This window comes from Prionailurus viverrinus, chromosome A2, assembly GCF_022837055.1.
Source record: "Prionailurus viverrinus isolate Anna chromosome A2, UM_Priviv_1.0, whole genome shotgun sequence".
Taxonomy (NCBI): domain Eukaryota; kingdom Metazoa; phylum Chordata; class Mammalia; order Carnivora; family Felidae; genus Prionailurus; species Prionailurus viverrinus.
Window position 1 is genome coordinate 83229125 of NC_062562.1, and position 16969 is coordinate 83246093.

General features: G+C 37.7%; 1 protein-coding gene across 2 annotated transcripts in view; it reads right to left on the minus strand.

Annotated features, from left to right (window-relative positions):
* The window catches only part of MAGI2 (membrane associated guanylate kinase, WW and PDZ domain containing 2), a 1356537-nt gene that overhangs the window by 473983 nt on the left and 865585 nt on the right, over window positions 1-16969 (minus strand). For both annotated transcript variants that reach the window (XM_047848847.1, XM_047848846.1), the window contains exon 5: window positions 2753-2963. In XM_047848847.1, coding sequence (XP_047704803.1) covers window positions 2753-2963 — 211 coding nt within the window. The remainder of the gene's footprint in view (window positions 1-2752; window positions 2964-16969) is intronic.

Genomic DNA, 16969 nt, shown 5'->3' on the forward strand with positions numbered 1-16969 from the left:
ACAGCGGGCTGAAATGCTGATTTTGTCAAATGTAGTTAGGAAGGAGAGGGGCATTCCAGAGCAAAGAGTGAAAGCAGTCAGGAGGGAATCAGGGAAAACTGAGGGAAAAGTAAAGCAGAGTGGGAGTGACACGCAGGCAGAGAGAAAGGAAACCACAGTGCAAGTGGTAACAGTGTGGAAATGAGACACTAGATGAAGAAGACACTGATCCCTCCCTAGTCTGATTTTTGAGCTCATTGCACTGAGTCTTGAGATTCAAATGTAAGCGTTTCAAGAAATGAACAGATAGGGCTTGGAGTGGTCCATGGGGAGGCTGGAGTGGGGGGTGTCTTCATCCTGTGGAGAAACCTTTAAGAAGGGTATTTGCACCTGTCTTCAATAGGAATCTGCTTCCCGTCACACTCCCATTTCAGTCTTAACTCAAGGCATCTTCACTTCCCTAAACTCTGGGTGGGTCTCCCCATGATCAGCTTTCTTGCCAAAATGAAATTGTCTCCTCTTTTATATCTTAATTGTCCACTTCAACCTATCTCTACTCCTCTTGCTCATTCATTCTTCCCTGAAGTAACAGGAAGAAGATAAACAAAGAAAACCCCCTGCCTGTCTTTCAAAAGCACTAATGATCTAGGAAATAGAAACAGAGCAATAATGTCACAGGATTCTCTAACGAATGCTTACTTCTCTAGTAGGGTCTTCTCACTAGCCCTGATAAACTCAGGGACTGGGTCTTTGTAACAAAAGTTCCTATACCTGGAATGCTGTGTCTACACATTGCCAACTCTATGTGACCTCACCTTCCCTATGATGACTCTTTTTATTACTTAAGTCTTTGTTCAGTAAGTCCTTCTCTGCATAGTATCACAAAACTCAGAAATTAGTTGTCTGCCAATTGTTTATGCCTCTCTTCCCCAAATTGAACAACAGATCTCAACACTAAATTTGAGAACACGAACAACATCTCATGAATCTTTGAATTCTGACACTGGGTGACTCACTAGAGTATTAACAGAATCATTTTGGTAGATTTCCCCAAGTCCTGACAAAGGCTCAACATTTACTACATACCATGAGCACAATTTCTGTCTTCCAAAGCCCGTTTTCTTCACAATCCCAAAAATCTGACATTATTTAAAAGAGAAAAGATCATTTTGTAATCACAAAGATTTTTATAATTGAATTATTGGAAGCCTTGTAAGGAAACAGTTCTTTAATCTACTTGTCATACTGGTTTTCCTTTACTAATGCCACATACCCTTATTCCCCCTGTATTATATAATAAAAAGTGTATATTATCAGTCTCCTTCTTCTGAATATTAATTTTCCTGAACATCAATGCATGAACCCACATCTAGGGTTTATCCTTTGAATGATTCCATGCTGTACTTATCAATAACAAAATTATGTTTTAGATTTAAATATTTTTGAGCATTTAAAAAAATCTATATGACTTTCTCTTTCCCAATTAACTGATAAAAGATATCTTTGGGTCATTGATTATAGCAATAAAAATAATGCAAGAGTTTTTTTTTTTTTTAATTTACAAGATCTGTCAAAAGGTGAATAGTAGGGATTCATTCTCTGCAAATCACTGTATTTCTCATCCCATGTTGGAGTCAAGCAGAGCACCAAGTAATTACCTCATTATACATTCCCTTGGACACATGTATCAAAGTTCCCACCTTCACATGAGAATTAAATATTGGTATGTGGTAACATTTCAATTTCACAACTGAGTTCTGCCTACAGAGATCTAAGTCACAAATCACTCCAGGTTGGGTAAGGAATCCAGTTTTAATATTTTTTCTTGAATAATCAGAGTTTACACATTTTTATCTACTGTCAGCCCTGAAAACTTCAGATTCTATTAATTTTTCTGTTTGAGTCTTGTTTGAGGGAATGTGTTGAAGGAATACGTGTTGTAAATGAACAATATTTTTAGTTTTTATTTTTCCTAATTAACCTTTTGATTGTCTTATGCACATCAACAATTTAATTTTGTGCTGAGATCTTCACCTTAGGAGTTTTTTTTTTAATGGTTCTACTCCTAGAAGATAAAGAAAGGAAAACTTTACTAACAGTATTGGTGATAAAATATTTTAAAAATCAGTTTGGAAAAAAAGTCCAAAAAGAAAGAAAAGATTAGGTTGAGTCCGTATCACCAGGGAGTTCAAGATTAGCATTTCGGTTCCTTTGGCCAGTCATAAAGATGGTCAGCAAAAATAGGATAAAATTAATAAAAAATGAGTGTGATGAACTATACAATACAAAACCAAACAATTTTATTGACATCTGACCTCTGCGTGAAGACCTTGCAATGTTGCCTTTTGTGACAAGTAAGAATTTTGCACTAAATAGCTGCATAATTAAATGTGATGGAGGATGTTTCCAGCAATCTGACTTAAAAATGGGATTACCTCATTTGAACTACACAGAAATCTTGACAGGGTAGAGTAAGCATTTCCCATGACAGGTAGATTATGTCTAACTCAATAGTAATGCCACAGAGAGATTTACCTTTTCAGTCATGATTATAACAAATTTTACAGTGTAATTGTCTCATTTGATTTATAGCTATAATCTAGGACCCTTAATTGTATGAAGGCACTGTCCATTATTCTCTCACAAAGAAGAAAGCTAATAGCAGAAACAGTAAAATTCAGTATTTTATTTTGACCAACGTCTCTATGTGCTACATCATTCCTATGCAGCTATGATCTTCATGGCAACACCCAAAGAAATGTGTGACACTCACTCTATGAAGTAGACTTCACCCTTCTCTGTATAGGCCATTTCCCAGTTATCAGGCAATGGGTCTGACTCCTCATTCTCTTCAGGTTTAGTTGGTTTTGCATCATCCATCTGCTCCTTCAGCTCTTCGGGCTGACTGTATACTGGTGCAGGATAAGGCTGGGAGGGTGTCTCCCCTGAGGCACCTGCACTCTTGTCTTCATGTTCACTGGATTCTACAAGAGAACAAGAGCATGCAGTCAGTCACTCTAGCCACAGTAACTTCTCAGTGATGTGGAGTATGATGCACCAGGGTAAATAAGCTCTAGGAAGGCTAATAGGAAAAGCATCATTGCAAACATCTCTGACAATGATCTCTAGGCCTGAGTTCCCCTTTCACTTCTCATTCTTCTCTATCCTTCATCTAATTATTGCTGATTACTGAACTGGAGGACCATTTCACAACACAGGTGTGGTAAGCAGAATAATGACTCCTTAAAGATGCTCACATCCTACTTCCTGGAACCTGTGAATGAATGTTACCTTACATGGCAAAGGAGAATTCTCAGATCTGATTAAACTAAGGGCCTTGAGATTGGGAGATTATCTTCAATTATTTAGTTGAGCTCATTGAAATGACGAGCGTCCTTAAAAGTGTAATAGGAAGACAGAAGAGGAGGGTGAAGGGGAGATGTGACACTAAAGAAAAGCCAAAGAGATACAATGCTGCTGGCTTTGAAGATATAAGGGGACCAACCAACCACAAGCCAAGAAATGTGAATGGCCTCTAGAAGCCAGCAAATCAAGGGTATAGATTCTCATCTAGAGCTTCTAGAAAGTAACACAGTCCCATTGACACTTTGATTTTAGCCCAGCAAGACCCATGTCAGAGTTCTAACCCACAGAGCTGTAAGACAGTAAATTTGCATTGTTTTAAGCCATTAAGTTTGTGGTAATTTGGTATAGCAACAAGAGAAAATTAATACAACAGAGTAAAACCTAAAAGAGATACATATATTAAAAGTAATTGGTAACAGGCTTGGAGGACAGACCCAAGAGTCTGAACATGTAGGTAGCACAAGCTCCAGAATGAGGAAAAGGAACACATAGAGAAGAAATAATAACTCAACAACAACAAAAAAATAGAAGAAAATTTACCTAAGATGAAGAAACACTTGAGTTTGCAGACTGAAATGGTTCACTGAATCTGACGCCAGATTAATGAAGCACATAGACTCCTAAACACATCTAGGTGAAATTTCCAAACTCCGATGTTAAAAAGCAACTTTAGTAGCTCCTGCACTGAAGAAACATGATTACTTACAAAGAAAAGAGGAACAGAAGAACATGAGATCTTTCATCTGTGATACTCTAAGCTCAAAGAAAATAAGGTAACATCTATAGTAACTTGAGAAAAAAAAGTACAGCAACTAAAGTAACTTAACTCTACCAAAATATTATTCCTCTATCCAGGCAAAAGAAAGTCATTTTAAACATACAGAAGTTCTGAATAGGTCCTATCCATGCATCCTAATTAAGGACAACATTTGAGAAATTACTCAAACAGGATCATGGGGATTCAATCAAGGCAGATATCTCAAAATAGGGAGAGAAAAGGAGAAAATAAAAATTAAGAAGTAAATCCTGCATAATATACCTAAATATAAATGGATGATGATCACATTTTTGGAAATTTGTAATAGGTGTTAAAAACAAATTCGTGTGAGACAAGAAAACATTATATGGAAAATCTAATACCGGCATGAACTTTAAACTATATGTTGGTTAAGTTCAGGTTCTAGAGGGTGGAGAAAAGGTAGGGAAATAAAGACATTTTAAAGGTCTGAAAGGGGCACACCAGAAAATGGGTAAACAGGATCATTTTAAAGCCTACCTTTCCACGGGATTAGATTATTGGGCAAGTGTTGTGGTCAAGGTGTAGACGCAATAGTATAATGAGGATATTTTAAAAATATCACCTAATGTATAGTCTCTCTGAGCTATTCAGAATTTCTTTTTCTTCCCATTTAGCTTTTCTGCCACTAACGAGAGACTATGAGTCTTATCTGTCAAAGAAGAGTAGATTTGGTGTTGTCTAGAAAAAGAAATATTTTGGGGTAAATAAAAAGAAAGATATAATGCAGAGTAAATTCCTGCAAGATAAGATGGTGTGATTGGGAGAGAAATTCAAAGGGGGAAATATTCAGGTTTAAGACACTGCGTGGTTCATTCAGGGATTCAGCACCACTATCTTCAGGTTTGGTCTGGGTGTGATGTGGTAGTGATGAGCAAAGGGAAACCACAGAAAAGTTCAAGGGAGCCCAAAGGAGAAGAGGCCTCTGAACTGCTTTAGTTTAGCACTTTGTGAGAGATGTTTCCTGCTGAGTGGCTCCATGTCTCCACTGGTGGGTCAGAACAGAGATAGTGAATAAAAAAAATTGGAAAATACCACTCCAAGACTCCCCTGTGGTATGGATGTCACCAAAAGTCCAAGTATTCCCCAGTGGGAGATTTGCAAAACAACTCAAGAGTAGAGAACCAGGGGGCCTGCAGAGTCACTATGGCTTCCTCATCTGTAAGCTGTGGTAGAGACAGCTTAACCCAAACACTGGAAGGAGAGTCCTATTGACAGATGCCAGTGTAAGGATAGGACAGCCAACTTAAAAATATGAAAGTCTACAACCATTTGGGAACATAACCAGTAACTATTAACATTAAAAATATACATATACAAATGCACATGTTCTTTGGCAAAGTAATCCCGCTTAATATATATCTCTATATATGGGAATATATCCTCTATAGATAGATAGATAGATAGATAGAAATATATCCTCTAGAAAAAAGGTGTTATGGTATAAGAATACATATATAACAATATATATTGCAGTATATGTAATAATAAAGCCCTGAAAATGGTTTTAATGCCTAACAATGAAAATATGATTAAGTAAATTGTGGTTATCATTACCATGGAAAACTGCATTTTAAAAACAATGAATTAGATGTGTATCTATTGTACTGAAAAAGATGCTCATAATTACTACTCAAAGAGTAATCCAAGTTGCAAAGTAATATATATTGTTAATCCTATCTTTAAAAAATAAGCAAACACCAAGTTCTCTTAGATATATGCATATAGCTTTGCATATAATTATATGAACATGAAAACAGGATGGAAGATGTACAATGTATTACCAAATTTGATTACTTAAGGATAGTAAATTTAGATGGGGTGGAAGAAGTCGTGTTTATGTATCTCTGCATTCATTGGCTGTCTATTATATTTATAACTTTAAAAATTAATAAAGGTAATTTTCAAGGAGTTAATTAAAGTTGAATGCTACCTTGTCTCAATCAGTTGCTTAGATCAATGTTTTCCCTACATGCATCAATCTCAGAGGGCCATATTAAGGTATCTATAAGAATTAGGAAACACAAGAACATGTTACCAGCTTTCATGGTTTTGCCCTTAAAAAGAAGACTTTATTAAAAGAATATGGATGCAGTCTTCCAGCTGATTCCTCATAAAGAATTGACCTTTGTAAATATGTGGGAAAGAAGCAGCAAGAAAAGATACCATTGCTCTCTTGAGATGCTCATTGCTGTACCTTATTACATATAATTACCAATACACGAAATACACTGCTCTCAGGTGTTTCCAAATGTCATGTTGTATTTGAAAAGTTAAAATGCAAGGTCATGTTCTGAAATATTCATTCATTCAATATTCACTTAATCAATATTTATTAAGCACACAATTGTCAGGAACTCAGGACAGAAGAATGAACAAGAGAGGCATGATCCCTGCTCTTGTGGACCTCAAAATATGTCAAGATGTGTAATCTTTAAACAATTTTAAGTGTGATGAATGCTTTCCCAGGCAAATCTGGGATATTATGCATATGCATTCACCTAATTTTATATAAAGAGTCAAGGAAAGCCTTTTTTCCCCAATGTGCTACTGACCTGAAACTTGAAAAATAAATCAAGAGACTTTTTTCAGAGGAAGGTAATGGAGAAAAAAAAAATCAATAAACAAGGGCTTAATTAGGCAAAGCCTTAGAAACCATGCTCAGAATTTGGGGCTATATCCTAAAAGCAATGAGAATACGTTGATGTGTCTTAATCAAGGAGACAACACAACCAGATTTTCATTCCCCACAAAGATTCCCCTTAACTATTCTGGGGTTTTACGAATGGCAAGAGTAGATATTTACAGATCAGTGGGGAGTTATTTTTGTGCTCCAGATGAGAGATGATAGTGGCATGGGCATGGAATGAGTGGACTGAAAAATATTTAGAGGGTAGATTTGGTATGATTAAAAAAAAACTGGACAGATAAGAAAAAAAAAATGAGACGTCACGGTAAACCTGGTGGCAAAGCCATTCACTGAGATAGAAAATATGACAGAAGGAGCAGGACTGTGTGGGGAGATAGGGGAATATGTGTATTGTTTTGGGCACACGGAGACAGAGGTCTATGCCAATCTCACAATGGACATGTCATGTCAAAGAGTGTTTGGCTGGAGAGAATCAATTCAAGAAACAACAGAATATGGCTAGACTGTATTATAATTTATGCCAGGGGAGTGAATGAAATTGCCTGGAGAGGCGGTGTAGCAAGTGGAAATTGGAATCCCTAGAGCAGCTGTCTGAGGAATTCCCACATTTAAGAGTCAATGAAAGAATGATTAGGAAAGAACAGTCAGGAAAGTAATAGGAAAACCAGTTGATCTTCATGCCATAGAAGCCAAACAAAGGGCAATGAGGAGGAAACACTTACTACCTTTGGCCAAAGCTTCTAAATAGTCCACAATATAAGGGCATCAAATCTATTGAAATTAATGACACGGAGGAGGTCACTGGGGTTATTAGCTACCAGTTATGGTAGTAGTTATAGTGGAATGGTGGGTGCAGAAACCAGGTTGGAATGGACTAAAGAGTGAATGAAAATATATAATATGCTGACAGAGAATTCATTCAAGAAGCTTAGATATGAATAAATATACTTTTTTTTTTTTACTTAAAGTTGAGTCTTTGGAGATGTCTACAATTATATTTATTGATGTGCCAGAGATTATGGTGACAATTTCTCTCAGTTTGTCTAACATGTGTTTAACTCATTCATTCCTTTATTCTTATCTAATGGATTAATCATTACATTAGCAAGCACGAATTTAATACCTACAATGTGCAAGATACTTGAAAAGAGCTTAATAGGGGAGAGAAGAATTTTATCAGGCTGGGTTGATAGGAAGTAATCAACTAGTAATGAACTGTAGTCAACTGTAAGTAATCAACCAGTAATGAACTGGGTTGATAGGAAGTAATAAGTAGCACCTACTTTCTCTATCTGAACAAAATAAGAGAAAAAAATGAGTAAGGCAAATGGAGAACTGTAACATTCCCATATTTACTATTCATAAAGGCCAATCTATGGATGTAGTTTATGGTCAGAGTCAAGGGCTTCTGGTGAAACCCAGAATCAGGCAAATTGTATCCACAGGCAGCACAGAACCAGGGCAGGCTGCCCATGCAGGGGCAGAATCTATTTTCAGAAGATGAATGTAGAACATCAAAAGGAAGAAAAAGAGGAGTTGAGTCAAGGAGGCCCAAATATCCTAAGATGCATCATTCAGATAAGTCACGCCCATTCTGTCTGGGTAGCATAGGTTAAGGTGCCAGGAGAGTGCAAATTAAGTACCTTCTTTGACATGTAAGACAACATGGTGGATAGAGAGGAAGTACCTCCCCCCAACTCTAGGTAACTACATACAGTACTATCATAATGATTTACTAAGTGATATTCAATGACACTAAAGAGTTATATACAAATTTCTAGGATGGCAATATAGCATATGGAAATAATAATACCTAAGGCAACTGTCTGAAGAATTCCAATACTTAGCAGTCAGCGAGAGAAGGAACTGGCATTCCATTTCCTATATTACTATGACAGTGTTGTTAATTAATTAATTAAACATTTGTTGAGACCCTACTAAGTGCCAGGCACTAGGTTAGGCAGTGGATAGTCAAAGAGAATGTGGTCCAAATGGTATGCATTGTTAGTTTGCTAGGGCTGTCATAACAAATACCACAAACTGGATGCCTTAAACAATAGAAATGTGTTATCTTACAGTTTTGGAGACTAAACATCCTAAATTAAGGGTTTGGCAGGGCCATGATCCTTCTGGAGGCACTAGAGAAGGATCTATTCCAGACCTGTCTGCTAGCTTCTGGTATTTACTTGGTTTATGGTAGCAGAATTCCAGTCTTCATATGGCGTTCTTACTGTGTACATGTCTGTGTCTCGATTTCCCCTTTTTATGAGGACACTAGTCATACTGGATCAGGGGCCGGCTTACTCTAGTATGACTTCATCTTAACTAATTGCATCTACAATGACCCTATTTCCAAATAAGTTTGCTTTCTAAGATTCTGGTGACTTGGACTTCAGTATAGAAATTGGGGAAAGGGCTCAATGCAACTACTTACATAATATATTAGGTGAGTTCAGCTTACAATTCACTGAACAGTCATGCTACCTCATAATAGTTTCCCTGCTTCATAAGAAAAATAGAAGATAACTTTACTGCATTTTGGATAATATGATTAAGTCTTTCTTCTGTGAGGCTTATTATTTTTAATCAGATATTTTGGGTAATGTATAAGTAACTGAGAATGTACCCATTAAGAGCAGAATGGATTTAAAAAAAATAGACTAGTTTTTAAAAATTTTTAAGTTTACAGCAAAATTAAAGAAAAGTATAGAGATTTCCCATATATTCCCTGCGTACGCTCCATGCATAGAGCCCCCCCATTACAATCCCCCACCAGTGTGGTACATTTGTTACAACTGATGAACCTACACTGCCACATCATTATCACCCAAAGACCATAGATTAAATTAGGGTTCACTGTGGATGATACATCTTATGGGGTTAGACAAATGTATAATGCTATGTATATGCCATTATAATATCATACCAAGTTTCACTGCCCTAAAAATCCTCTGTGCTCTGCCTGTTCATCCCGGCCTCCCCCTCTAACTCCTGGCAACCACACTTATGCTTTTACTGTCTTCATAGTTTTGCCTTATCCAGAATGTCATATGGTATAGAGCCATTTCAGATTGGCTTCTTGCACTTAGTAATGAGATGCACTTAGTAATATGTATTCAAGTTTATTGAATGTATTTTAATGGCTTAGAGCTCATTTCTCCTTAGGACTGAAAACATTCCATTATCTGGATGTACCACCCAAACTGATATTTACTAATAAAAGGATGGGAAAGAACAGATCTTACATGCCAAACAAGGGTGCACGTATAGCCACTCCTGTTGACATGCCTCTCTCTCCTCTCACGGACTTCAGCTTAGACAAGCTTGGGTGTAGATGTGCCCGCACACAGACCTCATATATGTCAGATCTACAATTTGTGAAGTCCTGGACTATTTAAATTTTGACTAAGAAGGGACCAAATAATCCAGGTATATGCTTTACTTTTAGAGCACTGTGAAGCTATTTCTTGATTGAAAGTAGCCATGTAGAATTGTCCTTTTTGACTTCCAAGACAAATTTCTCAGCCTGGTCTTATTGTTAAATCTAAACATGAATTTTTGGATATGTAAATGTAATTTTTTCCTAAGATGCTTGCTGCTGAAGTGAACAGACTTTATCAAACACTGACATTTTTTTCTGAGTATTCCATTTTGCATTTCTAGGTCACTTAGATGCCTTATGAACCAGAGCAAGGCATGTTTTGTTTTGTATCACTAACAATAGAATCAAAGAATATTTCAATAAAGAAGGAACATCTCTTTTTAAAGAATGATAATGATAAAAAAATTTCCTTTGACCAGAACTGTTGAATTTCCTAGAAGCTCTACAGAGACATTGAGACACAAAACAGACATTGACAATGTAGTCTTATAAAGGAGGACCTATAAAAAACCATATTTTACGTACACCTTTGCTGTTGTGAAGGTTTAAGAAATATAATTTCTTTCCTCTTTCCTAATGTAATGGTGTTTTGTTGGATTTAGCAAATGCTTTTCTTCTTCACATAAGAAAATAAGAAAAACCCAAATATCTGTACATTGTAGAGGGACTGCAAGCCATTTAATTGGAAGAGAATTAAATGTATGCATTTTTACATAATTCAGTCCACCTCACATAAATTCTATAGCTCTGGTCTAGTCTAAGGTGTTGAGATACAACAATATGTATTGTTGCCATTCCATTTGCTTACACGTTTATCGCCCTACAAATATCTAACACATTGCCTTTTGGACACAAGACTAAGAATAAATCAGAATGCCATTGTTTTGAATGCCCCACTCAGTTTTATTAAAGAATAATCAGAAACCAAGATAAAACCATTTCAAGAAGAATGCCTGTTTTATATGTTATCCATATTTTCACTTGACATGGTCTATGCATATAGTTAATGTTGAAATTTATGTAATTGCCATCCTTCGAAACAAGGGAAAAACAATGTTTTTAAGCTAGACAGGAAATTGTTGATTTTATTTCTTGAACTGTCATAAAATTTGAATTTCCAAAATTTGGTTTACCCTGTGAGAGCTCTGGGATTTATATTTCTTTTTTTTTTTTTTTTTTTTTTTTTTGGCAAATTAGTTTTTTTTATTTTAATTGATCATGAAACTTAATATGACAAGAAGCATCTTTTGTCAAATCAAGTATTTGAAACATTTATCTGATAATATTTCATCTTAAACTTCACTATTTTTTTTTTTTTTTTGATTTACCTACAGGTCTTTTTTTTTTTTTTTTTTTTTTTTTTATGAAATTTATTGACAAATTGGTTTCCATACAACACCCAGTGCTCATCCCAAAAGGTGCCCTCCTCAATACCCATCACCCACCCTCTCCTCCCTCCCACCCCCCATCAACCCTCAGTTTGTTCTCAGTTTTTAAGTCTCTTATGCTTTGGCTCTCTCCCATTCTAACCTCTTTTTTTTTTTTTTTTTTTTTCCTTCCCCTCCCCCATGGGTTCCTGTGAAGTTTCTCAGGATCCACATAAGAGTGAAACCATATGGTATCTGTCTTTCTCTGTATGGCTTATTTCACTTAGCATCACACTCTCCAGTTCCATCCACGTTGCTACAAAAGGCCATATTTCATTTTTTCTCATTGCCACGTAATATTCTATTGTGTATATAAACCACAATTTCTTTATCCATTCATCAGTTGATGGACATTTAGGCTCTTTCCATAATTTGGCTATTGTTGAGAGTGCTGCTATGAACATTGGGGTACACGTGGCCCTATGCATCAGTGCTCCTGTATCCCTTGGATAAATTCCTAGCAGTGCTATTGCTGGGTCATAGGGTAGGTCTATTTTTAATTTTCTGAGGAACCTCCACACTGCTTTCCAGAGCGGCTGCACCAATTTGCATTCCCACCAACAGTGCAAGAGGGTTCCCGTTTCTCCACATCCTCTCCAGCATCTATAGTCTCCGGATTTGTTCATTTTGGCCATTCTGACTGGCGTGAGGTGATACCTGAGTGTGGTTTTGATTTGTATTTCCCTGATAAGGAGCGACGCTGAACATCTTTTCATGTGCCTGTTGGCCATCCGGATGTCTTCTTTAGAGAAGTGTCTATTCATGTTTTCTGCCCATGTCTTCACTGGGTTATTTGTTTTTCGGGTGTGGAGTTTGGTGAGCTCTTTATAGATTTTGGATACTAGCCCTTTGTCCGATATGTCATTTGCGAATATCTTTTCCCATTCCGTTGGTTGCCTTTTAGTTTTGTTGGTTGTTTCCTTGGCTGTGCAGAAGCTTTTTATCTTCATAAGGTCCCAGTAATTCACTTTTGCTTTTAATTCCCTTGCCTTTGGGGATGTGTCGAGTAAGAGATTGCTATGGCTGAGGTCAGAGAGGTCTTTTCCTGCTTTCTCCTCTAAGGTTTTGATGGTTTCCTGTCTCACATTCAGGTCCTTTATCCATTTTGAGTTTATTTTGTGAATGGTGTGAGAAAGTGGTCTAGTTTCAACCTTCTGCATGTTGCTGTCCAGTTCTCCCAGCACCATTTGTTAAAGAGGCTGTCTTTTTTCCATTGGATGTTCTTTCCTGCTTTGTCAAAGATGAGTTGGCCATACGTTTGTGGGTCTAGTTCTGGGGTTTCTATTCTATTCCATTGGTCTATGTGTCTGTTTTGGTGCCAATATCATGCTGTCTTGATGATGACAGCTTTGTAGTAGAGGCTAAAGTCTGGGATTGTGATGCCTCCTGCTTTGGTCTTCTTCAAAATTCCTTTGGCTATTCGGGGCCTTTTGTGGTTCCATATGAATTTTAGGATTGCTTGTTCTAGTTTCGAGAAGAATGCTGGTGCAATTTTGATTGGGATTGCATTGAATGTGTAGATAGCTTTGGGTAGTATTGACATTTTGACAATATTTATTTTTCCAATCCATGAGCAGGGAATGTCTTTCCATTTCTTTAAATCTTCTTCAATTTCCTTCATAAGCTTTCTATAATTTTCAGCATACAGATCCTTTACATCTTTGGTTAGATTTATTCCTAGGTATTTGATGCTTCTTGGTGCAATTGTGAATGGGATCAGTTTCTTTGTCTTTCTGTTGCTTCATTGTTAGTGTATAAGAATGCAACTGATTTCTGTACATTGATTTTGTATCCTGCAACTTTGCTGAATTCCTGTATCAGTTCTAGCAGACTTTTGGTGGAGTCTATCGGATTTTCCATGTATAATATCATGTCATCTGCAAAAAGCGAAAGCTTGACTTCATCTTTGCCAATTTTGATGCCTTTGATTTCCTTTTGTTGTCTGATTGCTGATGCTAGAACTTCCAGCACTATGTTAAACAGCAGCGGTGAGAGTGGGCATCCTTGTCGTGTTCCTGATCTCAGGGAAAAAGCTCTCAGTTTTTCCCCGTTGAGGATGATGTTAGCTGTGGGCTTTTCATAAATGGCTTTTATGATCTTTAAGTATGTTCCTTCTATCCCGACTTTCTCAAGGGTTTTTATTAAGAAAGGGTGCTGGATTTTGTCGAAGGCCTTTTCTGCATCGATTGACAGGATCATATGGTTCTTCTCTTTTTTTTTGTTAATGTGATGTATCACGTTGATTGATTTGCGAATGTTGAACCAGCCCTGCATCCCAGGAATGAATCCCACTTGATCATGGTGAATAATTCTTTTTATATGCCGTTGAATTCGATTTGCTAGTACCTTATTGAGAATTTTTGCATCCATATTCATCAGGGATATTGGCCTGTAGTTCTCTTTTTTTACTGGGTCTCTGTCTGGTTTAGGAATCAAAGTAATACTGGCTTCATAGAATGAGTCTGGAAGTTTTCCTTCCCTTTCTATTTCTTGGAATAGCTTGAGAAGGATAGGTATTATCTCTGCTTTAAACGTCTGGTAGAACTCCCCTGGGAAGCCATCTGGTCCTGGACTCTTATTTGTTGGGAGATTTTTGATAACCGATTCAATTTCTTCGCTGGTTATGGGTCTGTTCAAGCTTTCTATTTCCTCCTGATTGAGTTTTGGAAGAGTGTGGGTGTTCAGGAATTTGTCCATTTCTTCCAGGTTGTCCAATTTGTTGGCATATAATTTTTCATAGTATTCCCTGATAATTGTTTGTATCTCTGAGGGATTGGTTGTAATCATTCCATTTTCATTCATGATTTTATCTATTTGGGTCATCTTCCTTTTCTTTTTGAGAAGCCTGGCTAGAGGTTTGTCAATTTTGTTTATTTTTTCAAAAAACCAACTCTTGGTTTCGTTGATCTGCTCTACAGTTTTTTTAGTTTCTATATTGTTTATTTCTGCCCTGATCTTTATTATTTCTCTTCTTCTGCTGGGCTTAGGCTGCCTTTGCTGTTCTGCTTCTAGTTCCTTTAGGTGTGCTGTTAGATTTTGTATTTGGGATTTTTCTTGTTTCTTGAGATAGGCCTGGATTGCAATGTATTTTCCTCTCAGGACTGCCTTTGCTGCGTCCCAAAGCGTTTGGATTGTTGTATTTTCATTTTCATTTGTTTCCATATATTTTTTAATTTCTTCTCTAATTGCCTGGTTGACCCACTCATTCGTTAGTAGGGTGTTCTTTAACCTCCATGCTTTTGGAGGTTTTCCAGACTTTTTTCTGTGGTTGATTTCAAGCTTCATAGCATTGTGGTCTGAAAGTAAGCATGGTATAATTTCAATTCTTGTAAACTTATGAAGGGCTGTTTTGTGACCCAGTATATGATCTATCTTGGAGAATGTTCCATGTGCACTCGAGAAGAAAGTATATTCTGTTGCTTTGGGATGCAGAGTTCTAAATATATCTGTCAAGTCCATCTGATCCAATGTGTCATTCAGGGCCCTTGTTTCTTTATTGACCGTGTGTCTAGATGATCTATCCATTTCTGTAAGTGGTGTATTAAAGTCCCCTGCAATTACCACATTCTTATCAATAAGGTTGCTTATGTTTATGAGTAATTGTTTTATATATTTGGGGGCTCCGGTATTCGGTGCATAGACATTTATAATTGTTAGCTCTTCCTGATGGATAGACCCTGTAACTATTATATAATGTCCTTCTTCATCTCTTGTTACAGCCTTTAATTTAAAGTCTAGTTTGTCTGATATAAGTATGGCTACTCCAGCTTTCTTTTGGCTTCCAGTCGCATGATAAATAGTTCTCCATCCCCTCACTCTCAATCTAAAGGTGTCCTCAGGTCTAAAATGAGTCTCTTGTAGACAGCAAATAGATGGGTCTTGTTTTTTTATCCATTCTGATACCCTATGTCTTTTGGTTGGCGCATTTAATCCATTTACATTCAGTGTTATTATAGAAAGATATGGGTTTAGAGTCATTGTGATGTCTGTATGTTTTATGCTTGTAGTGATGTCTCTGGGACTTTGTCTCACAGGGTCCCCCTTAGGATCTCTTGTAGGGCTGGTTTAGTGGTGACAAATTCCTTCAGTTTTTGTTTGTTTGGGAAGACCTTTATCTCTCCTTCTATTCTAAATGACAGACTTGCTGGATAAAGGATTCTCGGCTGCATATTTTTTCTGTCTAGCACCCTGAAAATCTCGTGCCAATTCTTTCTGGCCTGTCAAGTTTCAAAAGAGAGATCAGTCACGAGTCTTATAGGTCTCCCTTTATATGTGAGGGCACGTTTACCCCTTGCTGCTTTCAGAATTTTCTCTTTATCCTTGTATTTTGCCAGTTTCACTATGATATGTCGTGCAGAAGATCGATTCAAGTTACGTCTGAAGGGAGTTCTCTGTGCCTCTTGGATTTCAATGCCTTTTTCCTTCCCCAGTTCAGGGAAGTTCTCAGCTATGATTTCTTCAAGTACCCCTTCAGCACCTTTCCCTCTCTCTTCCTCCTCTGGGATACCAATTATGCGTATATTATTTCTTTTTAGTGTATCACTTAATTCTCTAATTTTCCCCTCATACTCCTGGATTTTTTTATCTCTCTTTTTCTCAGCTTCCTCTTTTTCCATAACTTTATCTTCTAGTTCACCTATTCTCTCCTCTGCCTCTTCAAGCCGAGCTGTGGTGGTTTCCATTTTGTTATGCATTTCGTTTAAAGCGTTTTTCAGCTCCTCGTGACTGTTCCTTAGTCCCTTGATCTCTGTAGCAAGAGATTCTCTGCTGTCCTGTATACTGTTTTCAAGCCCAGCGATTAATTTTATGACTATTATTCTAAATTCACTTTCTGTTATATTATTTAAATCCTTTTTGATCAGCTCATTAGCTGTTGTTATTTCCTGGAGATTCTTCTGAGGGGAGTTCTTCCGCTTGGTCATTTTGGATAGTCCCTGGAGTGGTGCGGACCTGCAGGGCACTTCCCCTGTGCTGTAGTGTATAACTGGAGTTGGTGGGCGGGGCCGCAGTCAGACCTGATGTCTGTCCCCAGCCCACCGCTGGGGCCACGGTCAGACTGGTGTGTGCCTTCTCTTCCCCTCTCCTAGGGGCGGGATTCACTGTGGGGTGGTGTGGCTCGTCTGGGCTACTTGCACCGTGCCAGGCTTGTGATGCTGGGGATCTGGCGTATTAGCTGGGGTGGGTAGGCAAGGTGCTCGGGGGCAGGAGGGGCAGGCTTAGATCGCTTCTCCTTAGGTGATCCACTTCAGGAGGGGCCCTGTGGCAGCGGGAGGGAGTCAGATCCGCTGCCGGAGGTTTGGCTCCGCCGAAGCGCAGAGTTGGGTGTTTGCGCGGAGCGAGCAAGTTCCCCGGCAGGAACAGGTTCTCTT